This window comes from Syngnathus acus, chromosome 3 (assembly GCF_901709675.1).
Source record: "Syngnathus acus chromosome 3, fSynAcu1.2, whole genome shotgun sequence".
NCBI classification, from domain to species: domain Eukaryota; kingdom Metazoa; phylum Chordata; class Actinopteri; order Syngnathiformes; family Syngnathidae; genus Syngnathus; species Syngnathus acus.
Window position 1 is genome coordinate 18,570,270 of NC_051089.1, and position 18,077 is coordinate 18,588,346.

At 45.5% G+C, this 18,077-nt stretch overlaps 1 protein-coding gene and 1 long non-coding RNA gene across 4 annotated transcripts in view; both read left to right on the forward strand.

Moving 5' to 3' along the window:
• Nucleotides 1-18,077, forward strand: part of mtch2 (mitochondrial carrier homolog 2) — a 72,933-nt gene that overhangs the window by 15,183 nt on the left and 39,673 nt on the right. For all 3 annotated transcript variants that reach the window (XM_037246693.1, XM_037246695.1, XM_037246694.1), the window contains exon 3: nt 10,037-10,143. In XM_037246693.1, coding sequence (XP_037102588.1) covers nt 10,037-10,143 — 107 coding nt within the window. The remainder of the gene's footprint in view (nt 1-10,036; nt 10,144-18,077) is intronic.
• On the forward strand, nt 85-8,383 carry LOC119120097. Its single transcript, XR_005097447.1, has 3 exons — nt 85-374; nt 417-421; nt 8,374-8,383. It is a non-coding gene; the product is annotated as an uncharacterized LOC119120097 (long non-coding RNA).

Consider the following 18,077-nt stretch of genomic DNA (forward strand, 5'->3'; position numbering starts at 1 on the left):
AAGTGGTGGGGCCAGAAGAGGAGAGGAGCTGGGTGCGGATGTTGTCAACCTTAGCGGTAAAGAAGGTCATAAAGTTATTGGACACTACCTCTGAGGATTCTGTTGGAGTGGTGGGTTGGGGTTTGAGAAAGTGGTTGATGGTTGAAAAGAGCTGTTTTGAATTTCCAGGGGTATTGTTTATGATATTGGAATAGAACTGGGCACGTGCAGTCCCAAGGGCTTTTGAGTAGGCCTTCTGATGTTCTTTGTAGGCCTGTTTGTGCACGGTCAGTCCTGAGGCTTTAAGACGACGCTCCAGGATGCGTCCAGTTGACTTCATCAGACGCAGCTCACTGGTGTACCAGGGGGCTGAGCGTGAAAAGGTGACTGTTTTGGTTTTTCGGGGGGCGTGGATACTTAGAAGTTTGGCCAAAGAGTTATTGTAATGGTCCACTGCCTTGCTGACTGATGTAAAGGTTGCAGAGGAGGAGGAGGAGAGAAGCTGGAGGTCCTGTGCTATAGTGTCTTGGTTGATGTTTTTGAAATTTCTGAATGAGATTTGCCGCTTGGGTTTGGAGTGGGGGCGTGGGAAAGGAAGTTCCATTTGAATAAGTTTGTGGTCAGACACACCGACCTCGTGAACTTGCAGGTTGCTTATGGCCGATGAGGAGATGACAAGGTCAAGTGTATGCCCTTTGTCATGTGTGGGGACATTTACATGTTGGGTGAGGTGTAAACAGTCCAATAGTTGCAACAGGTCAGAGGCAGGGGGGCAGGAGGGGGTGTCGACATGGATGTTAACATCACCTAATATGATTAGATTAGAGGAAGTGGAGGTACAGAGGGTAGTGAGTAGATCGTGTAGTTCTGGAATGAAAGAGGAGTTTGGTTTAGGAGGGCGGTAAATAAGTAAAACTGTGATAGGATATGGAGGTTTACATTTGAATGCAAGGGATTCGAATGAGGAGTGATCAGGTAGAGGGAGGGGGGACAGCTCTAGATCAAGACGGTGGAGTACAGCCAGGCCACCGCCACGGCCAGTGCTGCGAGGTTTAGTTATGTATTTATAACCAGAGGGACAGGCTTCATTGAGGGATTGATAGACATCCGGTGGTTGCCAGGTCTCAGTCAGGCACATTATGTCTAAGCCTTTGTCCAGGATGAGGTCGTGAATAAATGATGATTTACGGGTGAGTGCTTGGATGTTGAGGAGATCCATTTTGATTGTGGCTGTGGGGCTGTGTTTAGGTAGGGGGCGAAGTAGAGAGAAATCCACTCCACGTTTTCTGTGCCACATGCAGTGCAGTCCACTCTGTGTTGGAGTGAAATCCACTCCGTGTTAGTGTCCGTCCCGAGCTGGAGAAATTAACACTCCGTGTTTTCCCGGCAACCCGGTGTCCGTCTTGTGTCGGAGTCCGCTCCGTGTAGGAGTGACGTCCGCACCATGTTTTCCAGGCCACCTGGAGTACTGCAGCCCCGCATGGTTGCTACAATAAGATCCAAGTGCGCCAGGTATCTGATGACGTGTTGTACATGCGACGGGGTGTCGGGCGGAGGAGGAGCAGATGAATGGTACAGTGTTATGGACGGGTTGGGAGAAAACAAAGTTACGACGGGTGCTTCTGTGGATGTAACGTGGTCTGCGGAGAAGTCCGAGTTGTTTGATGACTGAGACACACCCTGGAATGGTGTGATTACTCAGCTCCAGCAAGCGGGGGGATGGAGTAAGTTAACATAGTGCCGGTTGGAGAACACTGAACTTGGGTGTTAGCCATTGGCTAGGCTAGCCAGGATGCCTTGGCGGGGGGTGGTGGGGTGGGCGCGCCGTAGTAGGCAGCCGGCTCTGTGGAGGTTCGCCGCGGATCGCCGTGGTCCAGGCGCACTGCACACTAAAACTAGAAGCTAAAAACTAAACTTTAATAATGGCTAAAAAAAATAAATAAATAAAAACACTAAAACTAAACTAATTCTGGTGGAGAAGCGGCGAACAATCAGCGCCAGCGTCCTCTCCCCAGATTACTTCCGCCTTGGTCCACACGCAGCCGTCAAATCAAAATGCGCGATTAAATGAGTTAATAAAGAATGTGATTACCGTATTTTTCGGACTGTCGCGTTTTTTTCCATAGTTTAGGTGGGGGGGCGACTTATACTCAGGAGTGACTTATATGTGAAATTATTCACAAATTTTCAAAATTCAAAAGTCCGCGATGTAGTGAAACCGCGATAAACGAACCGTGATGTAGCAAGGGATTACTGTAATCTGAACTGCAACTGCGGCGCATACGCGGCGATGTTTTACATTAAGGACAAATGATTCGATCACGGGATTTAATGACTTGGAGTGACAGAGATTGTTTGATAAAATTGTTTATAATTATATGGGCCTGTGGAATATTTTGAAGTGCAACCGCCGTCAGCAGCGCACACACGGCATTGTTGACATTAAGTACGATCGATGGATTTAATGATTTGGTGTGACACAAATGGTTTGATGATAATATTGCTTATATAATAGTTATTTGATGTATAATTTATATATGGTTATATACGCCTGTGGAATAATTTGAAGTGCAACCGCCGTCAGTGGCGCGGCGCGCCTGCGGCATTGTTGACAGACAGACGATCGATGGATTTAATGATTTGGAGTGACACAGATGGTTTGATAATATTATTGCTTATATAGACTCTGAGGTAGACTTTCCAATCTCCAGGGTCGAAGTCACTGAGGCAGTTAAAAAACTCCTCGGGGGAAAGGCCCCAGGGGTGGATGATATTCAAGATTCAAGAGTTTTTTATTCGCCATGTTTGAGCGTGCCAAACAAGGAATTTGACTTCGGTAAAACACACCCTCTGTTCAACATTTTGGTGACTAACAACACTCAGGACATGTGAAAAATGGCAAACACAGTGTAGACAAATTCAAAAAAGGTGTGAAGAGCAGGATGTTATTGACAGTAATGACTCTGAGACTCTAAGAGTGGTGTGAGTTCATCAGAGCAACAGCCTGGGGGAAGAAGCTGTCTCTGTGTCTGCTGGTTTTGGCGTACCGAGCTCTATAACGCCGTCCGGGGGGAGTAGTTCAAACAGACTGCAACGTGGGTGAGAAGGGTCTGTAGAGATGTTCGTTGCACGTTTCCTGGTCCTGGACAGGTACAAGTCTTGGATAGATGGGAGGTTGATTCCAATGATCTTTTCTGCAGTCCTGATTGTCCGTTGCAGTCTGTGCTTGTCTTGTTTGGAGGCCGATCCAAACCAGACAGTGATGGAGGTGCAGAGGACAGACTGGATGATGGCAGTGTAGAAGGTCTTCAGAAGCTCTCGCGGCAGGTTGAACTTCTTGAGCTGTCTCAGGAAGTACAGCCTCTGCTGGGCCTTCTTCCGGACAGAGTCTATGTGGCCGGTCCATTTCAGGTCCCGAGAGATTGTGGTTCCCAGGAACTTGAAGGTGTCTGTGGAGAGAATAGTATTACTGCGGATAGTGAGGGGTAAAAGTGGTGAAGGGTCTCGCCTGAAGTCCACTGTCATCTCCACGGTCTTGAGCGGGTTCAGCTCCAGGTGGTTTTGGCTGCACCAGTGGACCAGCCGCTCCACCTCTTGTCTGTACGCAGTCTCATCACCGTCCTGGATCAGTCCGATGAGAGTGGTGTCGTCTGCATACTTCAGGAGCTTCACAGGAGAGTCACCTGAGGAGAAATCATTGGTGTAGAGAGAGAAGAGCAGTGGGGAGAGGACGCACCCCTGAGGGGCTCCAGTATGGGTGGTCCGGGTGTCAGATGTGATGCCCCCCAGCCTCACACGCTGTCTCCTGTTGGTCAGGAAGCTGGTGATCCACTGACAGGTGGAGGCAGGCACCGCAAGCTGGATGAGCTTCTGTTGGAGGATGTCAGGAGCGATGGTGTTGAACGCCGAGCTGAAGTCCACGAACAGGATCCTGGCGTACGTTCCTGGGGTGTCCAGGTGGTGCAGGATGTAGTGCAGTCCCATGTTGACCGCATCATCCACTGACCTGTTTGCCCGGTAGGCAAACTGGAGGAGGTCAAGCAGGGGGCCCGTGACATCCTTCAGGTGGTTCAGCACTAACCTCTCGAAAGATTTCATGACCACAGATGTCAGTGCGACGGGTCTATAGTCATTCAAACCTGTGATGGCGGGCTTCTTGGCCACTGGAACGATGGTGGAGCTCTTGAAGCACGAGGGCACCTCACACAGCTCCAGAAAACGGTTGAAGATCCGGGCAAAGGTGGGCGCCAGCTGCTCAGCGCAGACTTTCAAGCAGGAAGGTGACACGCCGTCTGGGCCCGGTGCCTTCCTGGTCTTTTGTCTCCGGAACATCTGGCGCACTTCCTCCTCGCGGATCTGGAGTGCGGGCGCGGCCTCTGCAAGAGAGAGAGTGGGTGACAACGATGAGTATGTAGATTGTGCTGCAGGAAGTCCCGTTGTGTGGGAGGACCGATCAAACCTGCAGTAGAACCTGTTTAGCTGGTTAGCAAGCCTTGGGCTCTCCACAGGGCGGGGGGTTCGTTTCTTGTACCCCGTGATGCTCTGCAGACCTTTCCACACTGTTGAGGGATCAGGATTGGCAGAGAGGTGTCTCTTCAGGTTCTCCCCGTAACACCTCCTGGCTTTCCTGACCTCTCGGTTCAGTGTGTTTCTGGTCTGCTTGAACAGGTCGCGGTCGCCGCTCCTGTAGGCCTCCTCCTTGACTTTGCGCAGCCTCCTGAGGTTCGGTGTAAACCAGGGGTGTCAAACTCATTTTTTTTCGCGGGGCACATTGTAGTCGTAGTTTCTTTCGGAGGGCCATTATGACTGTCAACCCAAATAAATGTATGAGCACCTCATATTATATACAGTATAAGCTACAAAACAAACTGACAAATAACTCGTTTTCAAATCAGACTAGTAAAAACTGGTCAAATATTAAAAAAATATATCTTTTCAAGAGTGAAGACAATTTGCAATTCTAGTAATGACACGTGAATTTGATGCACAATTTATCTTCGCGGGCCACATAAAATGATGTGGCGGGCCGTATCTGGCCCCCGGGCCGTGAGTTTGACACCTGTGGTGTAAACCAACGTTTGTCGTTGTTGTACGTGCAGAAGGTCTTAGTCTGCATACACAGATCCTCACAAAAACTGATGTATGATGTGTCAGTGAGTTCATGCAAGTCTGAAGTTGCAGCCTCGAAAACTCCCCAATCGGTGCAGTCAAAGCAGGCTTGGAGGTCCTGCCTTGACTCCACTGTCCACTTCCTCACGGTCCTCACCACAGGCTTAGAAGTTTTTAGTTTCTGCCTGTTGGCCGGGACCAGATGAACTAGACAGTGGTCCGAGAGTCCTAAAGCTGCACGAGCCGCAGAGTGGTATGCATCCTTAATCACGGTGTAGCAGTGGTCCAGAGTCTGTGCCCCTCTGGTGGGACACGTTACGTGCTGTCTGTATCTGGGGAGTTCGTGTGCGAGGTTCGCCCTGTTAAGATCACCCAGAACAATGATGAGTGAATTTGGTAGAAGTTTCTCCATGTCTGTTACCTGGTCAGCCAGCATCTGCGTGGCTTCACTTGCACGTGCGTGTGGTGGAATGTAAACAGCCGCCATGACGATCGAGGAGAACTCCCGTGGTGAATAGAACGGCCGGCAGTTTATGAAAAGTGTTTCTAGGAGAGGGCTGCAAAACTCTTTCAACACCGTGACATCAGTACACCAACGTTCATTAATGTAGAAACAGAGACCACCTCCCTTCGATTTTCCGGAGAGCTCCGCACTGCGATCTGCACGAGTTAGCCTATACCCCGCTAGCTCCACCGCGTGGTGGGGGGTTCGTTCGCTGAGCCACGTTTCCACAAAGCACAGCGCGGCGGATCTGCTGAAGTTCGTGTTCCTTGAAGTGAGGAGCAGCAGTTCGTCCATCTTGTTCGCCAGGGAGCGGACATTCGCCAGATGAATTGACGGTAGGGCAGAACGGAACCCTCTCTCCCTCAGCTTTACGAGTGCTCCGGCTCGTTTTCTGCGCCGCCGTCGCGCTAGCTTGTATAGCACCGCCGCTCCGGCTAGAATCTCCGACAAACAGTCTGAATCAGAGAGAACAGGAGAGAAAATACCAGAAGAAGACTGTCCGATGTTTAACAGCGCTTCTCTGGTAAAAGTGATCCGGGATGGACAGCAGAGGACACAGAAAACACACAAAATAAGACAAAGAAACAGAGCGACTCACCGTGGCTGCCATCCGCGGCGCCATCATATGACGTCATCCGCCCGGAGTTCTTAAAGGCTCTGGATGTTGTGGGGCTGTCCTGGCTGACACGCCTCTGCAACTTTGCGTGGACATCAGGGACGGTACGGTGCCTCTGGATTGGCAGACTGGGGTGGTGGTTCCCCTCTTTAGGAATGGGGACCGGAAGGTGTGTTCCAATTACAGGGGAATAACACTCCTCAGCCTCCCTGGTAAGGTCTATTCAGGGGTGCTGGAGAGGAGGGTCCGTCGGGAGGTGGCTTTCGTCCTGGCCGTGGAACAGTGGACCAGCTCTACACCCTCGGCAGGATCCATGGGAGTTCGCCCAAGCAGTCCACATGTGTTTTGTGGACTTGGAGAAGGCGTTCGACCGTGTCCCTCGGGAAGTTCTGTGGAGGGTGCTTCGGGAGTACGGGGTGCCGAGCCAACTGATTAGGGCGGTTCGGTCCCTGTATCACCGATGCCAGAGTTTGGTCCGCATTTCTGTCAGTAAGTCGGATTCGTTCCCAGTGAGGGTTGTACTCCGCCAAGGCTGCCCTTTGTCACCGATTCTGTTCCTAATTTTTATGCACAGAATTTCTAGGCGCAGCCGAGGCGTTGAGGGTGTCCGGTTTGGGGACCTCAGCATCGCGTCTCTGCTTTTTGAAGGCAACATGGTGCTGTTGGCTTCTTCAAGCCATGATCTCCAGCTCTCACTGGAGCGGTTCGCAGCCGAGTATGAAGCGGTCGGGATGAGGGTCAGCACCTCCAAATCCGAGTCCATGGTCCTTGGTCGGAAAAGGGTGGAATGCCCTCTCCGGATCGGGGATGAGATCCTGCCCCAAGTGGAGGAGTTCAAGTATCTTGGGGTCTTGTTCACGAGTGAGGGCAGAATGGAGCGCGAGATCGACAGGCAGATTAGTGCAGCGTCGGCAGTAATGCGGACTCTGTACCAGTCCGTCGGGGTTAAGAGAGCTGAGCCGGGCGCTCACTGTCTCATTGCTTTAAGAGCGTCTTTGTGTTTTAGAATGGCTTTACTGCTCCCACTTGCTTTCTTTGGAGGCATGATTAGGGGTTAATACATTCCTCAAAGTAACGAAAATACAATAACGAACGGAGTCAGTCGTTATCCGGGCCGCGCGGTCGGGTTTTCTCGGGTCCTTTTGGCTCATCTCGCGAGGTTTGACCTCCGAACTTTGTTCAACAACCGAAGCAAAAAAATCTCGAATTTTGCGTTCGAATTCCGATTTGTTCGAGAACCGGGACGTTCGAAAACCGAGATTTGACTGTATTTGCTTAGATTTGCCCTGCCTCAGAAATTCACTTAATGACAATGTGACTAGGCTAATACCGTATTTTTCGGACTAAAAGTAGCTCCGCAATACAAGTCGCACCGGAGTATAAGTCGCATTTTGGGGGAAATTTATTCAACAAAATCCAACACCAAAAACAGACATGAACCAGCAACAGGCTAACGCTACGGTATGCTAACGTGACATAAACACAAATGAGAAGCTGAGAACGGGCCTGATGTAAGATTAACACTTATTCAAATAACTATAAGATACATAACACCTTTATCAAACCATCTGTGTCACTCCAAATTATTAAAGCCATCGATCGAGTTCGTCCTCCTTTATGAAAACAAGTTCAACGTCAGCGGCGCGTTGCAGATCAAATTTTTCTACAGGCCCAAATAATATATAAACTACTGTATTTATTCTAATTATCGCCCAGGGCGAAGGTTTATGTCCATGTTTATGTTTATGGGCGATTAATAGAAACAAACACTTTTTGTCCGATCGCCAAGGGTCACTGAAATGGGCGATATGTATATTTTCCTTATGTAGTATGCAATACCTGCATCTCACTGGTGTTCTTAACACTAGAACAGCAGCTGTTTTCATCTACCTCTAACAGCGGGGTGCGTCAATTGATGCTCCATCGATGTGACACGTTACCGTCGCACATCACATGTTGCGCCCGTCGTTATCGCGATCGTCTTGTTCGAGCGCACGCCCCGATAACGTAATTGTGTGAGGATATTGTAGCGGAGTGACGAGTGTAATTGTATCATAGTTTATGGAGAAAAACAATTTAAAAGGGACATTCGACGTGCTGTCAAATCAGTCATATTTAAACTTGCGCAATGACGTCGGCATGCGGTCGCGGAGGAAAACGTAAGTTTTGGGGGGAATTTTTAGCAGCATGAGCGATAATTAAAGGTATCAATGTTTTTTATTTACGTCATCGCTAACACACACTGGGCGATTATTAGAATATGGGCGATAATTAGAATAAATACGGTATGTATGAAATAACAATATTATAAACAACAATTTAATCAAACTATCCGTGTCACTCCAAATCTTTAAATCCAATGGAATCTTCGTCTTGTCACTTAAAAAAAAAAAAAAAAAACACGCACACACACGGCTGTTGACACCGGAAAGACTATGTGCGCTGCTGACCTCAGACTAGATATATCAAATAAATGTAATATAAAGAAAATTTTTAACAAACCATCCGAGACACTCTAAATCATTAAATCCATCGGAATATTTATCCTGTGTAAAAAAAAAAAAGAAAAATACACAGCTGTTGACGCCGGACTACGTGGGCTGCTAACGTCAGACTAGATATATCAAAAAGTTAAAGTTAAAGTTAAAGTCCCAATGATCGTCACACACGCATCTGGGTGTGGTGAAATTTGTCCTCTGCATTTAACCCATCCCCGTGTGATTTTAATCCATCCCCTGGGGGAGAGGGGAGCAGTGAGCAGCAGCGGTGCCGCGCTCGGGAATCAGTTGGTGATCTAACCCCCCAATTCCAACCCTTAATGCTGAGTGCCAAGCAGGGAGGCAATGGGTCCCATTTTTATAGTCTTTGGTATGACCCGGCCGGGGTTTGAACCCACAACCTTCCAGTCTCAGGGCGGACACTCTACCACTAGGCCACTGAGCTGGTCTATATAATAAATATAATAATGGTCTATATAATAAATATAATAAATGTTATATAAACAAGAATTTCAACGAACCATCCGTGTCACTACAAATCATTAAATCCACCGGAATATTATTCTCTGTGTCAAAAAAAAACAAAAAAACAGCTGTCAATTCCGGACCTATGTGTGCCGCTAATGTCAGTCTCGTCATCAGCTGCGGCCCCAATTATTCCACAGATCTAGTATATAACTATATTGTAGCTTTACCAAAGTACCAGGCAAGACGTGGGTTTGGTAACCGGCTCTTTATTTCACAAATCAAGAGCTCAACATATAAGCCAACACACGCAAGCGCCCTGGATCGCTCCCCCCCCTCCCCTGCTGCCTTCACGGGCTCCCTAGACAATCAGAAATTACTGAAGTCTAACAACATACACGTTGCTACTCTAAATAAACTATATGTCAAATAGCTATGACATAAATAACAAGTTTATCAAATCATCTGTGTCACTCCAAATCATAAAATCTCCCGACTTCGGAAGTCGGTGAACGGAACTCATTGTCATTGAGGTTCCAATTATTCCACAGCCATAGTGCGCCCTCATGCGGTTTAAAGTGAAAATAACATGTGAAGTGATCAACTATACTAGTAAGTAAGTAATGTGTTAATGATCAAGTAAAAATTTGTGAAAAAATTCACATATAAGTCGCTCCTGAGTATAAATCGCCCCCTCACCCAAACTATGAAAAAAAACCGCGACTTATAGTCTCTAAAATTACGGTAAACCCTTTTTTTTTTCATTGTAAATAAAAATTGCATTTTTCATGCTTTGATTTTTTTTTCATGAATGTACCCTTTTCAACATTGGCATAATTTTTGATTGTTTCTTTCATGTTTCAGCAAAACACATCATCAAGATTGATGGAAAAGCGGGTCTCTTCAAAGGGCTCGGTCCAAGGCTTTGTGCGGGCACCATCGGCACCGTTGTGCATAGTAAAATTGCGCAGGTATGCTTGTTTTGAGCGTCATAGCTAAAGATTATTATTCAGATAACAACTAGCACATCAACCAGCCACAATCTAATGCTCAATTTAGAATAGAATAGATCTTTCTTGTCATTGTCACATGTACAACAAAATTAAAAGTGCCAACCGATCAGTGCATCTGCTAAAATAAAAAAATAAAAAATAAAAGCTAAAAGACTATACAAACTAAAAACCACACAAAAGAACATACACAAACAAGTGACATGGAGGGTAAGGAAAGAATTAAGAATTTGAGAATAAATGAATAAAAAAAGCGTATGAAGCCAGCTTTGTTTCTCCAAACTTTAACTGCTTTTGACCTGCAACAACAATGTGCATTTACTTAATTGAAAAATGAAAATCCAAACTATACCCTGATTGCTTGTTTCGCTGTTTTTGCGGCTGAAGCAATGTTTGACCTACTGCATACTCAATGTGCATCCTCAGAGTATGTTCTTGTCAGTCTGCACTGCAGCCATTTAATAAATGTATACTAGTAAGTGACAAAACATGAGGGTTGCAATCTTAATGCTGTACTATTCATCTGTTACAGGTAAGATCACATACTGACCCAACCACCAGCACCACCCTCTACCGCCACAAACACCCGAAGAACCAAAATTGAGTTAAAACGATTTACCGTATTGGCCCGAATATAAGATGACCCCGATTATAAGACGACCCCCTCTTTTTCAAGACTCAAGTTTGAAAAAAGACTTTTTGAACACCAAATTTAATTTTTATACAGACGTAACATTCAGAGTTATTCAAATAACTATTACATAAATAACAAGTTTATAAAACCATCTGTGTCACTCCAATTCAGTAAATCCATCGATCGTCCTTTATGGAAACGATGCCGCGTATGCGCCGCGCCGCCTAAATATTCAAAATATTCCACAGACCCATATAACGATATATGAAGTATATATCAAATAACTATCATATAAACAACAATATTATCAAACCATCTGTCACTCCAAATCATTAAATCCATCGATCAAATTCCTCGTCCTTTGTCAACAACACCGCGCGTGCGCCCTGACGTCAGCCTCGTCGTTATTCCACAGATCTAGTATATAACTATATTGTAGCGTTAACAAAGTACAAGGAAAGACGTGGGTTTGGTAAACGTCTCTTTATTTAACAAAACAAGAGTTCAACGAGCCAACAAGTACTGAACTGTAACGATAAAAACATATACAAGTTGCTATACGAAATAAAATATATCAAATAACTATAACATAAATAGTTCACCACCACACGGCCCCAAGCACCGGCGTCGACTTCCAGGTGTGTGGCGGCATGGACTTCCATCACCGGAGGTGGCACTTCCAGCCATGGAGGTGGAAGAGAGCTCCATAGAATAGGACCGGGCGTGCGTAAAAGCCATGTCCGAGCCCCATCCACCGTCCCCGGACAGCCACCCGGCCGAGCGCCGGCCTCCGACTTCCATCCACAGAGGTGAAAGAGAGCTCCGTAGAGTAGGACCGGGCGTGCGTAAAAGCTATGTCCGAGCCCCATCCACCGTCCCTGGACAGCCACCCGGCCGAGCGCCGGCCCCCGAATTCAATCCACGGAGGTGAAAGAGAGCTCCGTAGAGTAGGACCGGGCGTGCGTAAAAGCCGTAATAGTTTTTCAAACCTTCTGTGTCACTTCAAATCATTAAAACCTTCAAACTCTTAGTCCTCCGTGTCACCTACAAACAAAGCCGCTAATGATGCCGGTAGTACGCGGGGCCCTTCGTCATCCCGTGATCGAATCTTTGCCCTTTATGTAAACAACCGCCGCGCCGCGCCACTGACGTCACTTGAAATTCAAATTACAGTAATCCCTTGTTACATCGCGGTTCGTTTATCGCAGTTTAACTTTTTTTTTTTTTTTGAATTTTAAAAATTTGTGAAAAAAATTCACATACAAGTCGCTCCTCAGTATACGTCGTCCCCCCACCCAAACTATGAAAAACAAACGCGACTTATAGTCCGAAAATTACGGTATATACTCACTTTGTGTCAAAGACGCACACGATCACAGCAACATACTGAATCGATTATGAGCGCGCCGGACCTGTCAATCAAACGGCACGCACACGAAGCAAACCGCGATCGGACAAATGGCACAACAGTGGACAGTAGTAACAATGAAATGTATATACCGTAATTTTCGGACTATAAGTCGCTCCGGAGTATAAGTCGCATCAGCCATAAAATGCCCAAAAAAGTAAAAAAAAAACATATATAAGTCGCTCCGGAGTATAAGTCGCATTTTGGGGGGCAATTTATTCGACAAAATCCAACACCAAGAACAGTCATGAACGAGCAACAACAGGCTAAACGATAGGTATGCTAACGTGACATAAACACAAACTAAGAGCTGAGAACGGCCCTGACGTAAAATTCAGAGTTATTAAAAAAACTATTACATAAATAACACGTTAATAAAACCATCTGTGTCACTCCAATTCATTAAATCCATCAATCGTCCTTTGTCAACAATGCGTGCGCGCCGCTGACGGCTCTTGCACTTCAAAATATTCCACAGGCCCATATAACGATATATAAATTACCGTATTTTCCGCCCTAAAAGGCGCACCTAAAAACCTAAAATTTTCTCAAAAGCCGGCAGTGCGCCTTATAGGCCAGTGCGCCTTATATATGGATCAACTGATGAATTTGTTGATCCATACTGGTTGTACACAGTGCTCTGCCAAAATGTTTCAGTACGTTTTAGTACGACTAGTAAATTACAAGGTCGCATCGCTTCCCAGCATTACGGCAACTGTAGTCAGGGGGCGTCACCGAATAGCTGTTGTACCCGCGAGGCTATTTCATGTCAAAATAGGCTGCTCTGTTAATGTTTCGAGTAAATCTACGGATCGATATGGAAGGGAAACATAGGTAAGTAGTACCAATGCGTTAGATCGAACTTTAGTCAGTTCCGATCATTTTATAGGAGATCGTTTGAGAAACGCGATTGTTTACACTTTGCTGAGGCTCATGGGAGATTGCGAGCTGAGGCTCGTGAGACTTTGCGGATGGCTAATGCTATTGCGATAGCTGCTATACGTACCAGGCTATTTCATGTCAAAATAGGCTGCTCTGTTAATGTTTCGAGTAAATCTACGGATCGATATGGAAGGGAAACATAGGTAAGTAGTACCAATGCGTTAGATCGAACTTTAGTCAGTTCCGATCATTTTATAGGAGATCGTTTGAGAAACGCGATTGTTTACACTTCGCTGAGGCTCATGGGAGATTGCGAGCTGAGGCTCGTGAGACTTTGCGGATGGCTAATGCTATTGCGATAGCTGCTATACGTACCAGGCTATTTCATGTCAAAATAGGCTGCTCTGTTAATGTTTCGAGTAAATCTACGGATCGATATGGAAGGGAAACATAGGTAAGTAGTACCAATGCGTTAGATCGAACTTTAGTCAGTTCCGATCATTTTATAGGAGATTGTTTGAGAAACGCGATTGTTTACACTTTGCTGAGGCTCATGGGAGATTGCGAGCTGAGGCTCGTGAGACTTTGCGGATGGCTAATGCTATTGCGATAGCTGCTATACGTACCAGGCTATTTCATGTCAAAATAGGCTGCTCTGTTAATGTTTCGAGTAAATCTACGGATCGATATGGAAGGGAAACAAAGGTAAGTAGTACCAATGCGTTAGATCGAACTTTAGTCAGTTCCGATCATTTTATAGGAGATCGTTTGAGAAACGCGATTGTTTACACTTTGCTGAGGCTCATGGGAGATTGCGAGCTGAGGCTCGTGAGACTTTGCGGATGGCTAATGCTATTGCGATAGCTGCTATACGTACCAGGCTATTTCATGTCAAAATAGGCTCTGTTAATGTTTCGAGTAAATCTACGGATCGATATGGAAGGGAAACATAGGTAAGTAGTACCAATGCGTTAGATCGAACTTTAGTCAGTTCTGATCATTTTATAGGAGATCGTTTGAGAAACGCGATTGTTTACAGAGGGCTCGTTGGTTATTGGCTAGTGGATGCATACCGCAACCCTAGTCAACCTCAGTTTGATGCAGTATAGCTTCTATTTTATGCGCCTTATAATCCGGTGCGCCTTATATATGGACAAAGTTTTAAAATGGGCCGTTCATTGAAGGTGCGCCTTATAACCCGGTGCGCCTTTTAGGGCGGAAAATACGGTATATATCAAATAACTATTATCTAAGCAATAGGGGTGTAAATCGCGGGTTTTGTCACGATACGATATCATATCGATACAAAGACTCACGATACGATATTTGCCGATATCTTAAAGCCTGCTGTGATTCATTCACGATACATCACGATATAGTGCTCCACGATCGATATTTTTTTTCTTTTTTTTTTTAAATAAATATAGAACAATATCCTGATTTATAACAATTCATACGCAAAATCAACAAGGTACTGCAAACTCTTTATTTAGGAAATTACAAGAGTATTGTAGTATACAAAGTACTTATTTTAACACTGAACTTTATCAAATTCCTATATTTTTTCTCATATAAGTAAAGAAAAATGAATATTCTTTCTTTTTTTTGTAATACCATTAACTTTAAAGTGCATTACTGAACTATTTATTTACAATAATTTTAATTGTCCGTTGAGCCATCTTTTCTTTGGAATCCAAAGTGCTTCCAAACGAATGACTTGAAGCTCAAAGGGGAGCGAATTTCCTCGTCTTCTTGGACACTAGCCATAGCACCAGCCCAGGAGCCGCGTAGTTGTCGGCTCCCCTTTCACGTGCCTGCTCTGCTCACAACACAACACGCCGCGTACTGCTCCCGGAAAGAGGAAGCAAGCAACAATGAACTGGATTTCAAAATAAAGTCGCGTCTAATGTCCGAGGTCAAACACGGCGATATAAATCGATGTTTACGTTTAGCATCGATGCCAATAAATCGTAGAGCATTATATCGATTAATCGATGTGTATCGATGAATCGTTACACCCCTAATAAGCAATAATGTTATCAAACCATCTGTGCACTCTAAATCATTAAATCCATCGATCAAATTCCTCGTCCTTTGTCAACAACGCCGCGCGTGCGCCCTGACGTCAGCCTCGTCGTTATTCCACAGATCTACTATATAACTATATTGTAGCGTTAACAAAGTTCAAGGAAAGACGTGGGTTTGGTAAACGGCTCTTTATTTAAGAAAACAAACTTCCAGGCGTGTGGCGGCGTGGACTTCCAGCCACGGAAGTGGAAGAGAGCTCCATAGCATAGGACCGGGCGTGCGTAAAAGCCATGACCGAGCCCCATCCACCGTCCCCAGACAGCCACCCGGCCGAGCGCCGGCCCTCGACTTCCATCCACGGAGGTGAAAGACAGCTCGGTAGAGTAGGACTGGGCGTGCGTAAAAGCATTGTCCGAGCCCCATCCACCGTCCCTGGACAGCCACCCGGCCGAGCGCCGGCCCCCGACTTCAATCCACGGAAGTGAAAGAGAGCTCCGTCGAGTCAATCTTTGTCCTTTATGTAAACAACCGCCGCGCCACGCCGCGTCGCGCTGCTGACGCGACGTCGCGCTGCTGACGTCACTTGAAATTCAAATTACAGTAATCCCTTGCTACATTGCGGTTCGTTTATCGCGGTTTCACTTTTTTTTTTTTTTTTAACATTTTTGAAAAAAAACACATAAGTCGCTCCTTATAAGTCGCCCCCCCACCCAAACTATGAAAAAAACCGCGACTTATAGTCCGAAAATTACGGTACTCACTTTGTGTCAAAGACGCACGCGTTCACAGCAACATACTCAGTCGATACCAGCAACCTTTAACTTACCGCTGCGCACAAGTGAAAATGGGTATAATGTCTAGACCCCGAATGTAAAACGACCCCCACTTTTTCAGTCTTATTTCAATGCAAAAAACGTCTTATATTCGGCCCAATACGGTATTCACAGTACAGCTAGATCAGGGGTGGCCAACCAGTCAGAGACTAAGAGCCATATTTTTTACTCTGTTACCGCAAAGAGCGCGCGCGCACACACACTCTCACACACACACATACACACACACACACACACACACGCACACACACACACACACGCATACACACCTTCCGCTCAGCCAAATTTATTGTGTGACATTATCATGTCACGCACTAACATGATAATGACTCCTACAGTAGACCACAGGCCAGTCATTTTCAACAAAGAACATTGTGTGCACTGTCTCACACACACAAACTCTCAGTTCAACAAAGTCAACAAACAAAAACATAATAATTTACAATAGCGTTTTTTCACTTACTATGCATGTTGCTTAGTACAACTCAGTGCATTCCTTACCTTGAACAATCATCTTCAAATCTGGCTTGTATTCCGTTGTTGCTACTCGAAGCAATTCTTTTTGTCGGATGTCTGATACCATTCATTTTAGTTTGTCGTTTTCAGGAGACAAGATTTCAATACCGTCACTGAGGCATTTTTTAACAAACTTCCCTTCATTGTATGTCTTTGTTCCAAGCCAGTTGATACGATGCAAGCGTGACAGTTTCTGAGTGCTTCGTGATTTTTGGGAAAAACTGTACCTGTTTTTCTGCTTGACTTTTCAAAGTGTCTAACTTGCGCTTACGAAATCCAGTCCTTTTTGGAAAGTCCTTATCGATATTAACATGATGTGAGCTGAAGTGGCGCTGAAGATTTGACGCTTTGAAATGCGCTAATGACGTCTGACATCAGGCAGAATGGGTTGCCATTGCGTTCAACAAAAAATATAAACTTTCCCACTCTGTTAAAAACGTCCTGTGTTCATCTTTACCTTTTCTTTTAGCTGTGCATTTTTTCCCTGCCATTTCAAGAGCGAAATTGACACTAATGGAGGATATGCACGTGACGTCACTGACCGGCCGACGGTTTGTTTGGGTGGCAAAAAGCGGCGGACGCTAATAGGGCCAAGCCTGGTACTGGAGCATTTTTTAGCATTTTATCGGTTGCAGATCGTGGCAGAGTTGTTACGGAGGCAACTTAAACCATGGTGAAGAGTTGTTGTGCCATAGGGTGTGCCTATCGCTTCCAAAAAAGCGATACCAAGAAGTTATATCAGTTCCCTGCGGACCATACCAGAAAGGATAGCTGGGTGGCGGCGCTTCGCAGGGCGGAACATGGTCGCAACAGCTCCAAGCTTTGGAAGCCAACTATCCATTCTTACATCTGCTCAGATCTCTTTGTGGGAAGTACGTAATTTTGTTTTATTGACGTCAACATTCATCTGTGAGGTATACTGGATGTAGTGTAAGGTACACATCCACCATCAGAGGACGCTAGCATGAGTGCCTCTCATAACATTTAAATGTACTCTTTTTATTTATTTTAATGTATGTGATGTTTGTTTTTTACCCTGTGGGCCAAGAGCCTGGAATAAAGTTTATTATTATTGCTCGGATATTCCCTTTTTCTTGCTGCTACTCTGCCATGACCTAAGGAATGCATAATTACACAGCTTCATTACAGTATGTTTGTCCAATTGCTAGTTTCTAATAATTAGATTGTTCACATATCTAGAATTATAATATATTATTATTATTATATTATGTGCTGCCATGGCTGGCATCTTCTCCGTTTCGCTCCACTGGCGGTGACTCAACGGAATGGACATAACCAGCAGTCAGGTAGCGATATCGTTGCAAACTCTTGTAGGCTCTGAGGTCTTCCTTGGTATATGGACTTGAACAATCTATCAAATAGCTGTAAATGTCTGGAAATGTTACTGGCGGAAAAGTCGCTTTATCAGAGGACCAAACGCTTGCTGTCCCAGCTCCTGCTACGCTTGAGCTGGTGGCGTTCTTACTTGGCTTCCACAGCGGATCAACACGAATGTTATATTTTTTTAACTTTTCAATGTATCTCTTGCGGCTTTCTTGGTCCAACTGGACGAAATAATCACTCACGACACCCA